This window comes from Rhineura floridana, chromosome 2 (genome assembly GCF_030035675.1).
Source record: "Rhineura floridana isolate rRhiFlo1 chromosome 2, rRhiFlo1.hap2, whole genome shotgun sequence".
NCBI classification, from domain to species: Eukaryota; Metazoa; Chordata; class Lepidosauria; order Squamata; family Rhineuridae; genus Rhineura; species Rhineura floridana.
In genome coordinates this window covers 195319435-195336915 of record NC_084481.1, presented here as the reverse complement: position 1 = coordinate 195336915, position 17481 = coordinate 195319435, and the positions used below count along the sequence as shown (strand labels likewise).

Genomic DNA, 17481 nt, shown 5'->3' with positions numbered 1-17481 from the left:
TACTACTACTACTACTGCTACATAGTAGCTGTTGTTTATGACGTTTTTATCCTGACCTTCCTCCAGGTTGCTCAGGAAAACATACATTCTTCATCAAATTTTATCGTCACCACAACCCTGCGTCTGTGTTGGAATTGCTTTTTAATATGTTTTTAAACCTTTTTTTTTCTTAAGATGTTTTTAAAGCTTTTCCAAAAATGTTTTTTTTAAGATGTTTTGTTTTAATATATTTTAAAGTCTGTTTTTATGATGTTTTAAAATGTACTTTGGTTTGTCGCCCTGGGCTCCTGCTGGGAGGAAAGGCAGGATATAAATCAAATAATAAACAAACAAACAAACCCACCCTGTGAGATAGATCAGACTGAAAAATAGTAACTAGTTACCCAAGGTCACCCAGTGAACCTCCTGGCCAGATGGGGATTTGAACCTGTATCTCCCTGGCTCTAGTCTGACACTCTAATCACTATATCATACTGGCTCACATTATTTAAAAACTGTTGTTTCCTCCTTTAGTGCTCTCCTATTACCATCTGCCCTGTTGGAAAAAACCTGGGACTTTCCCCTCCTCTTTCCCTATGGTACTTCCCGTAATCCACACAGACAAACGAAACAGGAAGAGACAGGGATGAAACTTTTCTCCTAGAACAAAAAGCAGCTTTTTTGGGGGGGAGGGGGATGTTAATTAGAGTGATGGGAGGGAAAACGGTTAAGCACCCTCACCCTCTATATTGAACATCATGTGAGTGGGGGGAGGAACGGCGTAGCAAGGTGAGTGCCATCTCAGTTTGGCCATGTTCAAAGGGGAGCTGGGCCCAACTCAAAATATAGGGCAATCCTTACATACACCAACTTCAATTTCTCGCCTCAGCCCTGTTCAGATTTCATCTCTACTAGAAACTCAATAGCTGACTTTAGCAAACAACTTATCCTCCTTCTGATACAACATGAAGAACCAGAGGGATTGGCAGGGAATGAGACAGGGAATTATATTTTATTACTATATTGTACTATATTATACCCTCCCTACACACACACACAAACCAGGCACTCCCCAACGTGATACACAACTCCCAATACATCTCCCCTACCCCCAGGCAACCTTGAAAATGTCCCCCAGGCACTCACCACTGCCCCGTTTAGGTAGCTTACTAGGCACCTACCTGCTCAGGCTGCTGCCACTGCTGCCACCCTGCCTCAACCACTTACATGTGTCCCATGTTGTTGCTGCTGCCTGCTCGCTCATCCATCCTAATGCTCACTTGCTCACCTGCCTGCTCACCCACCCCTGTAACTCGCCCGCTTGCTCACCCACAATGCTCACTCGCCTGCTCGCCCCCCTGATGCACACTCTCTTGCTCAGTTGCTCACCCTTGCTTCCCTCACTCCTTCACCTCGCTTGCCTGTCATCCTTCCACTGCGCCCCACCCCCATACGAAATGGCTTGATGGCTTACATAAATATTATACAGTTAGATATAACAAGCCTGCAGAATTTATGGTGCGCGAAAGCAATCACAGCCCACCAACTATGTGCTGTGTCCTGATGGGTCCTATACTCACCCACACCCATAGATGAATGAATCTGTCAATTTCAATTTTTCCCAGTTTCTTGTTTTTCCAATCTTAAGTTCAGTTCATCACATTTCCACATCAGGTTGCGATTTCTTCTTCTTTCAAAAAAGACCTGCCCTCATGAAAATTTGTCAGCCTTTTAGTGCCCATTTCTCCTCAAATACACATTTTTGTAAGCAATTTCCCCAAATATATTGTATATTATTTTCACTAATATGTGCAGTTTTATTCATGATTTCTGCTAATATATACATTTTAGTATACACTTTTGGGTATGGGAACTGCATCAGAACATTCAGAGAAATGCTAATTTCAAAGGATAGCTATCTGTGATTGTGTGTTGCAAACTGAACCAAACATTATATGTATTCCTATACCATTTAATTACCACAGTTAATTACCACAGTGGTGTGCATTTTTTTTTAAAAAGCATACAATGGATAAAATCCATTAAAATTAATCATAAAAACAGAAAACTTCCTTAAAATACCTGCTGAAAAAGAATGTCAGGTGTCTGAAGTTCAACAGGGAGCAGGCTTGTCTAATTTGAGCTGGGAGGGAATTCCTCAGAACTGGGCCCACAATACTGAATGTACAGCTGCTGGTGGATATGAGCCATGCATCTGAGCCATGGGAGGCTACTAACAGATACTCCCTTAAAAATCTAAGTGATTGGGCAGGGATGTGAAGAATCAGGTGGTCGTATCCTGGGCTAAGTTGTTAAGGGCCTTGTAAATGAATACATCCCTACACACATCATATATTTTTAGCCCCAGGTAGGTAGAGAAAAAGGATGTTTACTTGGACCCAGGTTGGTCACTATTAGATATGGGGAAGAAATTGATTCAGTTTGCATTTGAACCCAAATGTATCAAATTCATACTTTTTGAAACAATATGAGATACTAAACAGTTATCCTTGAAAATTTGCACTGCAGGTGCCCAACCAACTAGCATTCACAAAAATGCATATATTAGGAGGTGTGCATAAAAATGAATATATTAGGGAAAATAACATACAAAAACATTGTTATTAGGATAAATTATTTGCAAAAATGTGTACATTAGTTAAAACTGCATATAAAAGGTGTTTATTAGGAGAAATTCACACTAAAACGCTGAAGAGTTTTCATGAGGATTCGCATATTGCTGTGGAAATATGAAGAACTGAATTGAAGATTGGGGGAAAGAGAAATGGAAAGAAACAGAAACTGCCACCCTTAGTTACCATCCACTTCTTGCAGATTGTGCTTGTGTCAAAATTTACTTCCCTACACTTTAAAACTGAAAACAAGAAGAGAAAGCAAGAACATGTTCATAATGCTCAACGTAAGCCTCCTTTAAATTTAGGAAAACTTCAGATCTGCATTTAAGTGCTGCATTCGTGGTTCTATTTTGCAGGAACAACACACAAGGGAAGCCTAGATTTTTTAAAAGGGGGGGGATGATGAAGATCTCTTATTTGTCCTTAGAAATCTGTTCTGCAGAAAGTGCGGGAACAGAAAAACTGACAAGCAAAATGCAGGGCTAAATAGCTCTTTGTAGCAATGTTTCATGGTAATAGAGTGAGTGGAGAACAATGCAGTCCATGGAGAGAGGAGATGGACAAGGGGGCCTAGCAGGGGCTGCTGCCTCTAATGTCTATGATTCTCTGAAGTATGTCTCTGTGGGCCAGTCCCTCATCAGCCCCCTTTTTTTACTCAGCACCAGTCCACTGATTTGAGGTTGTTAAAAACTACTCCCTGCTTTTGAAAATTTCCGGGAAGGGATAACCCCACACAGGCTGAGAGCGCTGAATGGGGAGTGCTTTCAGGCAGTAATGATCAGCTTTTACAATCACTTCTGTAGTTGCAAGCCACAGGGAAATAAATGCCAGAATCACAGCATCGGATTTAGCTTTTCCTTCAGAGATGTCGGAGCCAAAACGTTAAGGTTGAGTGTTGGCTGTTTATCTCTGGCTGGCCCTATACAGGTTGAGGATGTGTTGATTGAAAGAGAGGCATTGTTTCAGAATACTGCCACTTCTAGCGTAGTATTTAGAAGAATACAATGACAGCTCATTAAATTGGGGACTTGGGCATATTGCAATACCTTCACTTTTGTAAATACTGTTATAGGATCTGAAGCAATACCAAAGTATTTAGTGCTGCTTCTCAGTTTTCCTGGGCTAACATCAAGAGTCGGCACTGTCGGGCACCTGCTGAGGCTCATGCTTCAGCGGGGGGCTCATTGCCAAACCCTGGAGTCCTCTGCCCTGCTGCTCCTCATTCTGCTGTGCCTCCCTGGTCACTCCCCTCTCTGTGTGACATAGTAGTGCTAGAAATGAGGAGAAGGAGGAGGCTCTGCTTGATTTGCCACCACTCTCTGGGCAGCTGAGTGGTCTGGATTCAGAGAAAGGCAGCAAGATAAGGAGCAGTGGTGACAATGATCAGGAGGCTGTGGGCCCAACCAGGGTAATCTCAGCCAAGGGCCTCTGAAAACTTGGGAGATGTCAACTAGGCCAAATAACAAGTTAACTTTCTTGCTGTCATCTGCATATGTGTGCGTAATTGCAAACCTGACTTCATCTTAGATCTTCCTGCATGCTCCAGAAGCCCCTGCCTTTGTGGTCAGAGCTGGTGTCCCTTTCTGTTTGCTATAACTCTATGAAGCCATTCACAAAACCACATTAAATTTTGTTGTAATTCTGTTCAAGGGAACAGATGATGGAAGTCCATTCACTATGGATCATCTTGGAAAAGAAAGTCTGCGACTTCCGGGAAGGGTGACTTAGCCTGTGCCTGCTTTTGAGACGGGCTCCTGCCTCAAAAGAAGCTTATTCAGATATATCAGTCAGATTTTTTTTTTTTTTTTGACTGATTAAACTTCTCCCGGGTAGGGAGAAACGAAGAGATTAACCTCAAAGCCTATTTTTGTTGGGACGACCAGATCTCATTAATTTATGGGACGAGGTCCAGCCGACGAAGGTGGGACGGATTTTCAACAACAAGCTCTATCTGATAAAGCGAACGTTCATCTTATCTTCTAAGAGAGAACGCACTAACAGGCAAGCACCCTTCTTTCTATATTTTTCTTTTACTTGACTTAAATTGTTGCTGTTTAAAAGAGATTTGCCAGATTGATCGGTTTTTGACATCTCACTGGGGAGCCATAACTTCTCTCTGCTACTCACTAATTAATAGCTTATCTCTGTTTTTGTTGCAAAAAGCTGTCCTGGATTTGCATTCTAAAGATATACACAGAAGAGGGATTTCTATTCCAGATTTTTATTTTGAAGAATATTATATTGTCTGAGACTACTCTCTTTTTGGTCTATTTTATTTTGACGAATCTGTTTCCTGACGACCGCCATTAATTGTTTCGATCCTGGGAACTGCATTTTGTTTACTTAAGCATGGAGAGATAAGGCTGTCTGCTCTGTTTATACTGTGATGTCACCAAGTTTGGAGTATTAACCCAATTGTTGCTGAAATAAGAAGTGGTTTTCCTATATTTTTCTTTTAAAATGGCAATTAAGAAAGTGGCTGAGAATCTGGAAATAACTATGTTTCAGAAAATAATGGACGAGATTGAGATAACGAAACAAAACCTGCGACAGGGTTGTAAGGAGCTGAAAATTGAATTGAGTAAAATGAAGCAGGAGATTAAAGATATAGGGGTCCCTGTGAGAGAGGTGACCCTGGAAGGGGTCCCTGTGAGAGAGGAGACCCCGGAGATTGGAACAAACGTGGAACAGGAAAAAGATTTGGAGTCTATGGACTTTAGAAACAAAATCTATTGTTTGGAGACACAGGAGATTAAAGACATAGGGGTCCTTGTGAGAGAGGAGACCCTGGAGACTGGAACAGGGGTCCCTGTGAGAGAGGAGACCCTGGAGACTGGAACAGGGGTCCCTGTGAGAGAGGAGATCCCGGAGATTGGAACAAACGTAGAACAGGAACAAGATTTGGAGTCTATGGACTTTAGAAATAAAATCTATTGTTTGGAACTCAATGTTATCTCTGAAGAAATTAATGAAGATTCTAGAGATAAAGTCATCAATGGCATGGATAATCTTCTGGACTGGAATGATGTGATGGAGCCCAATATAGAGAAAATCTATGGAATTAACTGCAGCCATGTGACAATGGAAAAACTTTCAAGAGATGACCCAGTGTATTTTGAAAAAAAGAACAGAGATATGATTTTACAGCAGTATTTCAGCAACCTATTCAGAATGGATGGCAAGAAAATATTTGGGATAGAGGTAATTCCCATCAGACTCTTACTATATGACTATGGCTTTGACAGCAAGATTATTATGGAATACTGATAATGGAAGATTGGATACTGAAATTACTGGACTTAACAAGACTACTGAAGATGGAAGATGGAAAATGGAACTAATAGGGATAATAGAACAATGGCTACTGAAATTACTGAACCTAACAGATTCTGATGTGATGGATTAATTGAAATGTTTATTTTGACTATGGTTATGACAATAAGATTATCATAATTAGTAATGAGATGGATTAATCGATATGCTTATCTGGAAAAAAAAATTGATAGATATATTTCTTAAAGAATTGAAACCTCTCTTTGACTTTTTGTGGAAAGAATAAAGTAATGTTTATGAGATTTGATGATAAAGTAAGATAACTACTGGAGGAAAGTGATTTTATAATATGACTTAAGAGACAGGATTGTTATATATTATAGACTTATAACTGATTTGATCTTTGACAAATGGGAAGTCAATATTTTACTCTTTATTTTTTATTTTTGTTTTTTTTTTTCTTTTTTTTTTTTTGTTTAACTATTTTTGATTTTGTTTTTTGTCTTTGAATGTTTTATGATTTCGTCTTGTATGTTTTATGAAAATCTGAATAAAAATTATTGAAAAAAAAAAAAGGAAAAGAAAGTCTGCAAAAGTAAATTAAAAAAAGCAGATTTCATTCCTAAGAAGATCACACCATCATCTACAAACGATATCAACTCTGGATCACTTTGGTCCCAGCAAGATATTCTACAAAACAGTAGTTTTAGCACAGTTTCCCTAACATTTACAGTTTTTCAATTTCAGGCAACTGGAACTCACAAAAAAATCTAATCGGCTTCATTTGGTTTGTAATTACTCCTTTTTTTTCTTCTCAATTTATGTTCAAAAATTATCAGGCTTCCCCCCCCCCCCACACACACATCTGTATCTTAAAAGTGTCTAGGGACGTTGCATAGTGCTGGCAGCTGGTTTGGAAGCGTGACATATAGAGAGAAAACTGACCGGCCTTTCAAATGCTCTGGCACCATTCCTTGATGCTCTGGTCATCACCTTCTTAGAACAGCAAATGGATGCAAAACAGGATAGCTGCTACACTAGCACAGCCAACATTGGGTGCTCTGAATGACAAATCATTGGTTTCAGCTATGGTGGAAGAGGGAGTCTTTATGACCTTCTGCCAAGGTTATCGGTTCTTGCTGAGGAAAACAGCCTCCTCCACTTTCCTAGACAAGAAGCAGGGAGACTATAAACCCCAAACGTTATCCCGAAGCCCACAGGTGCCAGCAATCCAAATAAACGTAGAGCAATTAACAGAATTAACACAGCTTTAAATAGCTTGGCTCACCAGATGCAGAGTCCTAGCAGGGTTCCATAAAATGTAAAGTTATTAGAGATTAAACTGTTAATCATCTGTTCCGAGACTGGATGCAAAAACCATTCTGTTTGAAATGGCTAATAATCAGAAAAGGAGGCATGGATTTAATGGGTGCAATTATGCCATCCCAATTCTCTTTTTGTACTATGTTCTCTAGTTACTGTCTCAACCACTCTGCTTCTTGCTAGCTTTACCCCAATTGGGAATGGGGGGCAGGGAAGGCAGTGAGCAGAATCTACAGTTGGACTATGCCAGATCTCAGGTCTATTGTCAACACCTGGCACTGTGGATGCTGGCCTCCCTTTTAAAAATAAATAAATACAGGTTTGTTATAGTCCAGTACTGTATTATTTTATTTATAAAAGTATTTAAAGAGAAGTAATCAGCCAGGGGGATGCAGCTGTGCTTTCTTCATTAAATCATGGAGATGGGGACCGCTGCAATTTCCTCACCAGGCGCTTTCCAATGCCACGGTAAGAGAGTAGGAATGGGTGAATCTGTCGATTTTGGGTTCTGTCCGTTTTTCAGGAGTTTCCCATCTTATGCTCAGTTATCTAAATGTCAACATCAGTTTGCAATTTTTATATATATGAAAAGAAGTCCTCATGAAAATTCATCAGCTTTTAAAAGTGAACTTCTCCTAATATACAATTTGTATGCAGTTCTGCCTTATATACACCTTTTTGCAAAACAGTATCTCCTAAAATATTTTCACTAATATATGCATTTTAACATGACCCACGTATGTGCATTTTTGTGCACATTACTTGGCTGGAGAACTGCATTGCAAAACTCAAAGATGTGCAAATTCCAAAGAATTGCTATGTTTCAGTTCATATATTGTTTTGGAAAGTGCAAATTAGGTAGATTTGCCTTTAAATGCAAACTGCATCAAATCCCCACCTCCCTGTAAGAGAATCCTAGGCAACGGGAGCTCAGCAGAAGAGCTCAGATTGTTTTTTCAAAACCACATAAAGGCATATTGTATACTCCAGCTGCACTCTCAATAAATTGTGCTACACTGTTCTCTTCTAAAATTTTGTTTCTCATTTCTGCTTGAAGAACACACCTATCCAGATTTGTAATAAATTGGATCCCTTTTACAGTGTGTTCCTCAACTGCATGCTTTATTATAATATGTATATATAAATTACATCTTGGATGTACTTTCATCTTTAATTTTGGCATTTCCTCATTTTCTGTATTTCTGCTGACTGCATGTAAGCCATCTTAACTCCCCAGTGACCCTGAGTCTACTCTACAAAGATTCTTCTATAGTTATCTAGCAATCTTTATTGCAATGGCAGGGCATGTGGTGAGTTGCCACCATTGCACCATCCTCAGGGCTGTGGTGTCACTGTTGATCGCTGGAACGGGGATGGAGTGAGGCAGGGTGGCAGTGAGAGTGGAGGAAGTTGGCAGTGGCAGGCTCAAGTGCATGAGAGACAGCCATGAGAAGTGATGAGCTACCACGGAACACTATGGCAAGGCTACCTAAGCCTTGTTCCTCGCTCCCACTCCTCCAATAGATGGGTTTCTGGTTGCTCATCTCCTGTGCCCACTGGCTTGTGTGTGCTCTTGTTCAATGTCAGATTGGTACACATTTGTCAGATTGCTACATGATTCGATTATGGATGAGGGTGCTGACTTGATGTATATTAACAAAACCAGGGTGGGTGAGCTGGGAGGAGTTGATCTGACCCAGATTTGCCTACTTGGATACTTTGTGCAACACCAGCACAGGCTGCGGAAATGTGGGGGGAGGGGTTGCTGTGGTCTATTGAACTTCCATCTGTGTCACCAGGAAACCACTCTGTCTTGGAGCTGGCTGTCAGGGCCTGCATCAGGTGTCGTGACAAGGAGACAGTAAACTATGGTTGCTGCTGGTGTACCATCCACCCTACGGCCCAGCAGCTTCTTTGCCTGAGCTGGCGGAGACCATCTTGGTTGTGGTATTGAAGGAACCCAGAACGATAGTCCTGGGTTACTTTAATATCCATGTTAAGGCTGCTGGTGGTGTTCCAGTTTGAGTCTTCATGGCCTCCATGACAACCATGGGATTGTCTCAATTTGTCACCAATCTGACACATAGGCAAGATACACCCTCAACTTGGTTTTTGCTCCAGATGGAGGAAAGGGTGGGGATGGGGGGGGTTGGATGTCACCCCATTGTCATGGTAAGACCACTTCCTGGTGAAGTTTAGACTTGCAGCTCCAATCCTCCCCTGCAAGGCTGGTGGACAGATTAAGACGGTCCGCCCCTGGAGACTGATGGAGACCCTTTGAGGCTAAAGTTGCTTGCCTCCATTGCAATCTTAATGCCCTGTCCACGTGTATTGTAGTTCCCAGTGAGGTGTCCAGTGCAAAGTCTGCTGCAAGTTCTTGGGATCAGTTTCAGTTGATGCGGCCTGATGATGTGGACAAGGTGCTTGCGACAATGCAGCCAACAACATGTCCTCTCAAATCTTGCCCTTCTTGGCTTATTAAAACTTGTTGAGGGGGTGTGACCGAGTGGATCCATGTGTCTTTGCAGCTGCTCTGAAAGGGGCAATGATCCAACTACTCCTGAAAAAGCTCACCCTGGACCCACTGGTTTGTGACAACTACCATCTCGTCGCAAATATCCCCTTTTTAGAGAAGGTGACTGAGAGGGTTGTGGTGCAGCAATTTCAGGTACTCTTGAATGAAACAGATTGTCTTGATCTATTCCAATCTGGGTGATTGTGATTCTGTTATTCTTACTTGATCTCTCAGTGAGATCCTGTGATTCTGTTATTCTTACTTGATCTCTCAGCGGCTTTTGATACCATTGGTTATGGTATCCTTCTGAGCTGACTTGGTGAGATGGCACTGTTTTACAGTGATTCCGATTGTATCTCCAAGATTGTTTTCATTGGGTGATTGTCTTTTGGCCCCTGGCAGTTGTGCTGTTGGGTCCCATAGGGTAGCATCGTGTCCCCAATGCTGTTTAACTTCTATACGAAGCCCTTGGGAGTGGTATTCAGGAGATGTAGGGCAAGTTGTCAGCAGTATGCTAATAACACCGAACTCTATTTCTCTGTAACATCTGAATCAAGAGAGGCCAGTTAAGCCCTGGACCAGTGTCTGGACTCAGTGGTGGGCTGAGTCAGAATCCTAGCAAGACAGAAGCTCTATGGATTGGTGGTTCCCAAGTTTGGGTAATTGGTCAGTTGCCTGCTTTGGATGGGGTTGTACTCCCTCTGAAAAAGCAGGTATGTATTCTGGGGGTGCTCCTGGATCCATCTTTGTTGCTAGAGGCCCAGGTGACCTCAATGGCTAGGAGTGCCTTTTACCAGCTTCAGCTGGTAAGACAGCTGTGACCATTTCTGGACTGGGATAGCCTGACCACTGCTGTCCATGCACCGGTAACCTCCAGACTAGATTACTATAATGTGCTCTATGTGGGGCTGTCCTTCAGGTAGTTCCGGAAGCTGCAGCTAGTGCAAAACGCAGTGGCACAACTGCTCACTGGGACAGGGTATCACCAATATGTTACCCAGCTGCTGAAAGAATTGCACTGGCTGTCCAATAGCTACAGGGCCAAATTCAAAGTCCTGGTTTTGGTGTAGAAAGTCCTATACCAGAGAAAGTCCTCTTCTTCCAGGCATTTTAGCATGTGTTTTTAAATTGTTTTTAATTGTTTTTAAAAAATTGTGTTTTTAAAATGTTTTTTGTGTTTTAAAATTTGTATATTTGTTTTTATTGTTTTTAATTGCTGTAAACCACCCAGATAGCTTCGGCTATGGGGCGGTATATAAATATAATAAATAAATAAATAAATATACCGCTTCAGATCAGGATACCTGAAAGATTGTCTGGCCCCTTATATATTCCCAGTTGATCACTGTGCTCTCCAGGTAAGATGGCTGCAGATGCCATCTTATCAGGAGGTTCATTCCACACAACACAGGAAGCGGACCTTTAGTGTTGTGACATCTACCCTTTGGAATTCCCTCCCCTTAAATATTAGACGAGAGAGCCAGTGTGGTGTGGTGGTTAAGGTGTTGGACTATGACCTGGAAGACCAGGGTTCAAATCCCCACACAGCCATGAAGCTCACTGGGGGACCTTGGGCCAGTCACTGCCTCTCAGCCTCAGAGGAAGGCAATGGTAAACCCCCTCTGAATATCGGTTACCATGAAAACCCTATTCATAGGGCCGCCATAAGTCGGAATCAACTTAAAGGCAGTCTATTTCCATTTCAAATATTAGACAGATGCCATCTTTATTATCTTTTCAGCGCCTACTGAAGACCTTCCTCTTTCAACAAGCCTTTTAAGTAGAGACCTTATCCCAGTCTGTGCCTGCTTGGGGAATTGCTTTTTAAGATGTTTGAAAAGCTGTTTTTTTAAACATGCTTTAAAAATGTATTTTAATAAGTTTTAAAGATTTTATTTTAATATGTTTGAAAGTATTTTGTTTCTAAGATGTTTTAAAGTGCTTTTAGTGTTGTTATTTGTCACCCTGGAATCCTTCTGGGAGGAAAGGCAGGATATAAATTTAATAAATAGATAAATACATAAATACTTGCACCCGCCATCATCAACCCAGTGGTCCCCCACCCTTTCTGCTGCCTTGCCCTACCCGATCCCAGTCTTGATGAGTGACCATGCTGTTGCAGCACACCACAGTTCAATTTTTTTCTTCAGTTTATTTTATAAATGTTGGGTTGTATTCAAAACCTACTCAGAGCAGACCCATCGAAAATAATGAATCCAAGTTAGTCATGTCTATTTACTTCACAGGGTCTTCTCTGAGTAGGACTTCCACTGAAAACCACCTATTAGTTCCTCTCTATTCATATTTTTCCCCACACATCCTTCACTCTGTTTTGGCCTATTATTAATGGTGTTTTAACTTGAGTGAGTGTGTATGTGTATGCGTACTTGGGTGTGTTTTCCTTTATCACTGCCTTTGATTTACACCCCTGACATTTACTTTCCTTTCTTTCATCAGTAGAAAGAACTTTTCTTAATCTGTTCTGGACTGTTCATAGATGTCTCATGCCTCTTTTTTAATTGCAATGGCTTCTTCCATTTTATTTATTTCTACTTTATTTATTTCTCTGCTGGACTGGGCTTCAAGATCTGCTGGGGAGTCCCTGCCTGTGGTCCTGCTGATGGGGTAGGGCCTTCTTGATGGTAACACTGTCTGTCCAATTCCTCTCCCCCTCCCGCTAAGATAATATGAGAGTAGACAATCCTTTCTAAGTATCCTGGTCACAAAGCATTTAGGGCTGTACTTTGCAAACCTGATACTCTTTACTAGCTTTTTCCTTTGCTTTGTTAAATACCTTCAACTACATAAACCTTCTTTTTCCCCGTTGCTGGTATTTTTTCTCTGCTTTGCAAAATACTTCAAACTATCTCTTTAATCTATTTTAGAAACATTTGTAGTCCCCCCCCCACGTTTTTGCCCCTGAAACCTACTTATGTCTGTAGGTAATTGAACTTAAATTGAATAGCATTTCCTCTCTTTCTCTCTCTCTCTCACACACACACCTTTAAGTGCTTTTGCTATATATGTCACCACCTTTTGAGGAGGGGAGGGGATGCAAAGGCTCTTTCACACATTTATCTTTCCCCCTCACTAAGTTTATTCCATTAACTTTCTAATTTGCTAGTTACTCCTTTTAATGAATATAGCCAATTCTGGTAACAATTTCCCCCTCCTCACAGAATTTCTATTTTTGCACTTACACTCATATCTTTCATTCCTCCTGCTTAAGTGCCTGCCATTTCTTTTCTAACTTTAATCAGCTTCTGCTCTCCAAACATGGACATCTTATGTGTAGTTTTCTTAACCACCACAGTTTCCTCTTCCTTCCCTTCTTCCCTTAAAAGTGGAGTGCGGAGTCTCAGGCCTCAAGGCTCAATGCAACCCTACAGGCCTCTCTGTCCAACCCTCAGGACTCTCCCCGTCCTCTCTCTAAGCCACACCCATCCTCCCCAGGACACAACCCTCACTAGCACCACCTTGCATCCTCCTCCAGTATTTTTTGTCTAGCTGGAATGGGTCCTTGAATTTGTCCTTGCTTTTAACTTTTGCTTGCTTGGGTGGACAATAGAGAGGTATGTCAGTGTACAAACCTTTGGCTTTTGTTTCTGTGTTTGGGAAAGCTGGATTGTAACCTGTGGTACCCATCCTTGTTTTGCCTCTGGCCATGTCCACAAATGGCATGCAGCCCCCAGAATTTCAGCCATGAGGGAACATGGCCCACAGACTGGGCGGGGGGGATATCCCAATCCCTGCTTAAGAACATAATGCACAACCTTTATTTTGTTTACCATTTTGCTCTCTCCTCCTTTTACTTTTTCTTTTTTTAAATTCTCTGTTATGTCATTCTCTGTTATTCCACTGTAGATCCCCTTTAGTCTGAGAAATAGGTCTGCTGTTCATCCTTTCTCTCACAAAGGTTACAACAGTTGATAAGTTAGGTTTTGTTTTGTTTTTAAAAAAAGATCAATGTTCACTTTTCAGCTGTCTCAGACTGTCCTGCTTTCCTTGCATTCCAGATTTGCTCTTCACTCAAAATGTGTATGTGAATTAGGCCCTCTTTGCTTTCATCAAATGCCGCTGTATTCAATTACTAATGGCTGAATCTGCAATTAGTTCAAGTGACAGAGGTTTGGCTGTGGGGTATATGGGAATGGCTGCTCATTTTATTATTGTCACTGGTGCTTCGATGTCACTGTCACCAGTGGAGACAGGTGGCTGCGATGTCAGTGGGGTGGTGAATCCACTCTAGGTTTTCAAGGAACTTTCAACTGTATGTTACAACTGGGAACTGCAATGAAAAGGTGCAATGTGGAGTGCTCATGTTGTGGAGTTCAGCCCTCCAGTAAGCATTTTCCCAGGATAATCCATTACATTTCCCCCCTCCCTGGTTTTTCAGACTCCCATCCCTAACATTCTGTGTCCTCATTGAACTGCTTTTGGAGTTTTCCCCTTGTTTTTTTCTAAATTTTTTTTTTGTACTTCTGAAACATTTGGGATTTCACCACACTTGCCAATTTGTCCCCTCTTGTGCGCAGATGGTGGTGTTTTGGCTACATAAGGAAAAACACGTGGAGAATTAGTACTCTATTAGTAGTTTTAATATCCAGTAAGGGAAACCCAGGAAAGCTGGTTAGGGAAGATCATTGTCAAACAAGATAATTCCATTGGCTTTAAATATTTACCTCTTTGAGGCAGCCCATGAAGTTATTGCTGATAGGAGAACCAGGCAAATCAGCTGTACTGGGGCTCCCCCCTACGTAGAAGAAGTCATCCGAGCCTAGCATGGTATAGTCCTCTTGTGTGTAGCCCGTAGTGGTGAGGATTCCATCCACAGAGATTGTCACCTGTTTGAAGGACAGAATGGACAAAACAAAAAAGAAAGAAAAAACAAAATTCCCAGCAATGACCTTACAGTTCTTAAAAGAGCAAGTCGTCTCCCCTACTCTTTATGCAACTCTTTGTACAAGTTTTGCTGAGGTCTTTTTATTCAGTGCAGCTCAGTTCCATTTTCTGGTCTGCTATTTTGCCCCGTCCTATCAGTTCCTCAGTCACCTGCTTTGTTATTTAAATGGTGTGAAAGGCGAGGAGAGCTATTCTAACAATTCCCATTGTTTAATCAGGCCAGAAAATTGAACTGTTCTTTAAAGAGCTCCTCTGAGCTGATTTTATGATTAATTAGTTGTTATCTGTAGTGATTATTGTTAGTTACGATTGTTAGTAAAGACACTAATGAAGGCGAAGTTGGTATATATGATTTTGCTTTTATTTTGCTTTTTGCTCACAGCACACAGACGGTCATGCATTCAGGGAGGGAGGGGAGGGGAGGGAATCTCACTTTCAATACATTATGGATGAGCATGCTATGGACCTACAGAGACACACACACACCACCCAACACTGCAACATAAAAAGAGAGAGAGAAAAGAAGAGGAAGGGAAAATATATAAATATACTTCCAAATTAACAGAAATAAAGTAAATAATATAGAAGAGAAAAAAGTCAACCACACACCAGCAAATGCGAGAAACAGAAGGTGAGAGTTTGAAAGAGAGAGAAAATGGCAAGCATGCACACCCACACCCACACATCCACACCATACTTTGACACGCCCATGCTAGTGATATTCAGAGCCCAGAAGAAGAGAAGGAGATTCTGAGAGAGAGAGAGTTTCCACACTTGCATGCAGTAATAAACAGATAAATAAAAACAAAGGCTAAACTAAAGTAGAAGAAAAACCATCCAAATATTTCCAGAAAACTTTTAAAAAGGAAGAAGAAAGGAAGGAAGGAAGCCTAAAAAATCCCAGAACCCAAAACACATGGTGGGTGAAGGGAGATGGAAAGGGAGCTGGGGGTGGGGGAGGAAGGTAGCGAAAATGACGTGCATTGTGTTTAATAGGTTATCTGTGGCTCAGAGAAGAGATGGAGGAAAAGAGACTGAGATTTACAGTATGGTGGGTTGGGAGAGGACGTGGACGTGCCATGCAGAGAATGCACTGAAACAAACAACTGGCTGAGCTCCTTTCGGCCATTGTAGGTGGAAGATCAAAGGGGGGGGAATGAGAGAGCGCAAGAGAGAGAGAGCATAAGTAGAGGAGCTGGCAGGAGGAAGAGTTAGAAGTGGAAAGAACAGGAAAGCTCTGGCCAGTTTTGCCTACAACAGCCGTTGCCACAACAAAAGGATGAGGAGAAAAGGCCAGCCTCACCACAACAAACTATAGGTCCTGACATGGTTGTTGAGCTAAAAAAACCTTCAGAGAATCCAAAAGAAACACAGACAGAAAGAGAGAGTGTCCAAAAAGAAAGAAAACTGATAGGAAAGAAAGAGAAGAATGATAGAAAAGAAATTAGCAAAATACTGAGGAAAAAGTAAAGATCTATTCAAGTGAAGTGAAGAAGCCAATGAAGATGATGACCAAACCCCACTTCCAGAACTGTTGTATTTGTTTGTTTGCTTCTTGGTGTTTTTTTTTAATTAAAGAAAAGGTTTTTTTTAAAAAAAAGTAAAGAGGAAGAAAAGGTATTTACAGCAAAATCAAAGATTAAAAAAAAACAAAAGGGGAAGGTAAGTATAAAGGAATGGGGGGAAAACAGGGTGGTGGGAGATGGAGAGGTAGAGGGGATAACACACGGCAAACCCAAAAAAAAGAGACAATAAGAATGATATCTACCAGACAATGTAGTTTGTTTACCATAGCGTGTCCAATGCCTGAGTGCTTTGCGGAAAAGGGGGGAAGAAAGGAAATTAAAAAATTGTGAACAGAACGATTGTTAATTAAAATAACTAAAAGCAAAGATGAGTCGTTAGGGTGTTAGTACATTAGTCGGTTAGTAAAAATGACACATTGCATGAATGGTCTAGTGTTAGTCTTTCAAAAAAAGGCATGGGGCGCCCGACACACACAGAGTGAGCAGAGGACAATATGAGCAGGACTGTCTGGGGAAACCATGCCATATAGATTGTTAGGAGGAAGGGAGCTGCCTACCCTTCCCAGTCTCCTTTTGCTGCTTCCTGCCCATCCCACCCCTGAGAAATTTTAGTAACATTCCAACCTCCTAACCCCCACCCAGATCAAAATTATAGAATGTAAAACGATACTTACTTTCCAAAAGCCCATCAAAAACAGATTCCCCATCCACACCTGTCCGCCCCACATAAATAAATATATACCACCATGAACAATTCCAAGAGTGTTCCCACCCACCGCCCACCCCCATTTCTCTCTCCTAGTTATTCCCGTCACTGCTACCCTCAGATGTTACTCAATTATTCTAACGAACCAAATCTGTCTCTTTCTGGTGCAGACTCTTGCTCGACGATTCCCTGGGGTTTGTCCTTCCCGTTCCCCAATTTCCAGATTTCTTTAAAGCAGTTGGACTGGTGACTCTCAGGAAAGACATACAGAACATGAGAGGTTGGACTAACAGAGACGATGTGTCACTCACCTGTGATACACAGGAGGGTGGGGAGAAGTTTGCCTAATTGTGGAAGGCTTGGTGATTGCTTGCATGAGATATTTTGGAATGAAGGAGAAAAGGAAGATAGAATTTAACATGTTCTTTTGAAGGGGAGGGAGGGAGGGGGGGAGGGAGGGAGGGAAGTATGCCTGTTGCTCACTGGTAGGCTAGCAGAATTGATCTCCAAAGCTCAGGTCTCTACCAGGAAGACTATCAATACACAGAGAGAGGCATTTCCACTTTAGATTACCAAAGGCGCTGTGGCTCATTAATTGTCCCTGGCCTAGCAGGTTGTTAA

General features: G+C 41.6%; 1 protein-coding gene across 1 annotated transcript in view; it reads right to left on the bottom strand.

The window, feature by feature from the left end:
* Nucleotides 1-17481, bottom strand: part of NRXN3 (neurexin 3) — a 1913991-nt gene that overhangs the window by 1399029 nt on the left and 497481 nt on the right. Inside the window, exon 6 of the mRNA XM_061611873.1 lies at nt 14409-14570. Coding sequence (XP_061467857.1) covers nt 14409-14570 — 162 coding nt within the window. The remainder of the gene's footprint in view (nt 1-14408; nt 14571-17481) is intronic.